Source organism: Sorex araneus, chromosome 6 (assembly GCF_027595985.1).
Source record: "Sorex araneus isolate mSorAra2 chromosome 6, mSorAra2.pri, whole genome shotgun sequence".
In the NCBI taxonomy this organism is placed as follows: domain Eukaryota; kingdom Metazoa; phylum Chordata; class Mammalia; order Eulipotyphla; family Soricidae; genus Sorex; species Sorex araneus.
Genome location: NC_073307.1, coordinates 152,107,692 through 152,111,927, shown reverse-complemented (window position 1 = coordinate 152,111,927; position 4,236 = coordinate 152,107,692). Strand labels below are relative to the sequence as shown.

Sequence of the window (4,236 nt, the reverse complement as noted above, 5' to 3'; positions counted from 1 at the left end):
TATTACAAAAAAAGGCATTAAATATTTGACCCCTGCCATTTTTTATTTAATGATTCCTATATTGAAATTTTTAAGGAAACATATTCCTCTTATTTGTGTTGACAGACTAATAATGGATACTATAAAATTAAATAGAATATTTTACAAAAATTTAACAATTTAGATTAATCAGTTCTCTACACTACTCTTAAATTTGAAAATAGAACTACACACTAAACATTTTCCCAAAAATCTCATATTTTAAATGTCTTAAGTATAGCTTTTAAGAGTGATATAAATAGAAAAATCCTTATATTCTATGTTATGAATTAAAATATTTAAGTCATGCAGAATTTATACCTGATAATATTTAAAATCTTAAATTGCACTAATTATGAGATTGAATAAATATATCAGTTCAATATTTCAATATCATCAAATACTAATTGCCTATTGAACAGCTCCTTAAAATACCTTCAAAAAGAAATCTATTTCCAACTTTACATTTTATTACAGTACAATTTAGTATAGAAAAACTTTCTGACAGTTTCTTTCACATCTTTGTTCCTAAGACTATAGATCAGTGGGTTGAGCATGGGAATGACCACTGTGTAAAAGACAGAGGCTACCTTGATCACGAGCCAGGAATCTTTGGATTTAGGAACACAGTAGAGAAAGAGGATGGTTCCATGGAAGATGGTAATGACCGTGATATGGGAAGCACAGGTGGAGAAGGCTTTCTGCCTCCCCCCTGTAGAAGACATCTTCATGACTGTGATAAAAATAAAGGCATAGGAAGTAACAATGATCGTCAGACTTGCAACTTCATTGAAGACAGCATAAATGAACGTGATCTCCTGGATAATATAGGGGTCAGAATACGAGACAGAGACGATGGCAGCATATTCACACACAAAGTTGTTTATGATATTTTTTCCTCTGTAAGATAAATTCACTAGAAAGTAAGTGATAGTCAGGGCACCAGTTAAAGCCCAAGAATATGATGCACCTACCAATATGGCACAGAGCTTCTGAGACATTGCAGTGGTGTAGAGCAGAGGGCTACAGACAGCCACAAATCGGTCATAGGCCATCACAGCCAGCAAGTATAAATCTGTCACCACAAATACACATGCAAAGAGGAACTGAGAAATGCATCCTGTGAAGGTGATGGTTCTGTCTTCCACAACCAAGTTCTCTAATAGTTTGGGTGTAACAACTGTAGAGTAGCAGAAATCAACAAAGGATAAGTGGCTGAGGAAGTAATACATTGGGGTGTGGAGCTTGGGATTGATCTTGATAATGAAAATCATGCCCAGATTTCCTATCACAGTGATGATGTAGATGGTTAAGAATATCAGGAACAGGGGAACCTGGAGGTCTGGATATTCTGAGAAGCCTAAAAGAATGAAAGTAGCCTCCGCACTTTGGTTGTCTGGGATCCTGTGAATAAGATAGAAGACTTGGGTGAGAAAATTCAGAAGTAAAATTTGTAATAGACATGTTAAGATGTAGAAATGTTGATTATTTAACTTTGGTCCAATAAGAGTTTTGTGGAAAAAAATATTTGGTTTTCTGCATTATTTATCAAAGATAGAATTGATCAGTATCACAATTTAGAGGAAGTAGGAATGCAGGGCTATAGAATTGATTATAATGTAAAGCAGTTGAGAGAGAAACAACAAATCACCAACTGGCCATTATATAATTCAAATAATCTGACACAGTATTTACAGGGACACCTGAAAAAATTCCAGAAAGTTACAAATACAACATTTTGATGGAATTATTGATAAGTAAAAGTATTGTCTTGAAAGCAACACATAATTTTTTCTGTCTTATTCTTTTTATACTTATATACAATTATTTGTTATTATATTTTTGTATAATAACTATGCCGGTGTTACCTGGATTTTCATAAATCCATAAACATTTGAAAATCCATTCTCCATTATTGCTGCATTGTTATAACAAGCATTTAGAGGAGAAAGATATTGTGGAAATAAATGCAATAGTTCATGCTCAGCATTTACTATCTTGAAACTTTTTTTTTTTTAATTTTATTGAATCACCATGTGGAGGGTTACATAGTTCTCAGGATTATGTCGGTTATACAATTCTCAAACACCCTTCCCTTCACCAGTGCCCATCTTCCATCACCAACCCCCCCAGTATACCTGCCGCCCCCTCCCACCTCCCCAGTCCCCACCCTTGTATATGATAAGTTTCACTTCGTTTATGCCTTATCTCGATTACATTCCATGTTTCAACACACAACTCACTACTGTTGTTGGGGTTTCCCCCAAAAAAGGAAAGCAGTCCTATTGCCAAGGAGGCATTTGATAGTTCTCCACTGCTAAGAATATAGAGATATTAAGTCCCGCTGTTTGTTACATAACTTTTCTTTTTCCCCCTTGCCCCGCGCCACCGAGTTCACGCCTGTTTAGTAATCGCCACGCTGCCTGACAAGGGAAAAAAAACCGAAAAGGATGGTTATTTCCCATCATCGGCAGGCGTGGGGCTCTGGCTTAGTTGATAGACTAGTAGAGTGTCTGCAAGCAGTTTCTGGAACCGAAGGGCTTGCGCTGGTATCGGCTCCGGCTCGAGATTCCACCAGCGTCCCACTGTTCCATGTACATAATTTTTCCCCTTATATCCCATTCCCACGCCACCAGGTCTGTTTGCTAAATGGACATCACACTGTAGTTGACAACACGCCGCGTTTCTTCCCGAGAAAGAAGAAAATTTCTTCTCAGCTGGTGTGGGGATATAGCTTAGTTCAGTCTAGAGAGATGGCTACCACTTTGATTGCCTTCAATATTCCAGCAACAGACTTACTATTCTTGTTGGGATCTCCCACAAAAGTCCGACCCATTAAAAAGGGACATATTACATATTGCTGATGCTAAGATGACATTAGGTCGCGCGGCCGCGGGAGCGGCCGCGCAGTTTTGGGTTTCTGTATAAAGTCCAGGGAAAGTACAACCAGAAATAACATCACTACAAACTTTTACCCTTTTATGGTGCTCATAAGATGGAGAAGCCTAGAGAGAGGCTCGGCGTCTCCATTTTGCGCTCAGGAAAACCGCGGATCCTGCGCTGTGCTCAGGAGGGAGGTGTGGAGAGAGAGAGAGGTTAAAAGAATTGGGGGATGCCCGGTTCCCACTGTTTCAGTGCACCGTGGGGTCTCTGGTCCCATGTCAGAATTAGTTCAGTGGGCTGTTTGGAGTCCAAGGGCGCTTCCTTGGGCTCTTCCATCATGCTCGCTCCACAGCAGGGTCCAAAGGGACTCTTGAAACTTTTTTTATACATCGTCATCAGATGGTCCATCTCATAATTCTTGTAACTCTAAGCCTGGTATTTTTTCCTAATGTACTATAAAGTAAATTAGTGTAATATTTATTCAATTTTTTGCATCATTTATGTTTTAGAGGTTTAAAAAATTCCTTTTCAGGATCTTTTCTCTTGTTTTTTTTTTTTTCTTTTTGGGTCATACCTGGCAATGCACAGGGGTACTCTTGGCTCTGCACTCAGGAATTACTCCTGGCGGTGCTCAGGGGACCATATGGGATGCTGGGAATCAAACCCCGTCGGCCACATACAAGGCAAACGCCTTACCCGCTGTACTATTGCTCCATCCCCTACTCTCTTATTGTCTTAGTGACATCAAGATTTTACATTTTTTGTTCTCATCTCTCTAGTCACAGTAAGTTGATAATAATCCTCTGATATGCCATCATAAAGCGATATCTCATTCAGAAATAACAATTGCATTGATGAACAACAACATGTTTTACTTATATTATTGTTTTCATTTTATTTTTGTTTTTTGTTTAGTATTGTGGGCTACAGTGATATTGCAGCTGCTGGGGTGTTCATCTTGCATGAGGCCGACCTGGGTTTGATTCCCCCACCCCTCTCGGAGAGCCTGGCAAGCTACTGAGAGTATCCCATCCACACGGCAGAGCCAGGCAAGCTACCCGTGGCATATTTGATAGGCCAAAAAAACAGTAACAACAAGTCTCACAATGAAGACGTTACTGGGGCCCGCTCAAACAAATCGATGAGCAATGGGATGACAGTGACAGTGATCATTTTTGCCACATAACCCTAAAATAAATTTTAATTTCCTAATAGTAAGAAAAGTAAGGGGGCTAGATAGATAGTTCAGCATGTGGGTTTTTTGCCTTGCTCTCAGCTTACCCAGGTTCAATCCCCAGCCTCCCATGTGGTCCCTGAGCACTGCCAGATGTAGTT

The 4,236-nt window shown here is 39.3% G+C and overlaps 1 protein-coding gene across 1 annotated transcript; it reads right to left on the bottom strand.

Annotated features, from left to right (window-relative positions):
- Positions 1-479: 479 nt before the first annotated feature.
- Positions 480-3,719, bottom strand: LOC101554001 (olfactory receptor 5D13-like). The gene is made up of 2 exons (XM_012935716.2): positions 3,702-3,719; positions 480-1,412 (listed from the first exon to the last, which is right to left on the bottom strand). Exons 1-2 carry the CDS (start codon positions 3,717-3,719, stop codon positions 480-482), a joined length of 951 nt encoding a protein of 316 aa, XP_012791170.2.
- Positions 3,720-4,236: the final 517 nt, after the last annotated feature.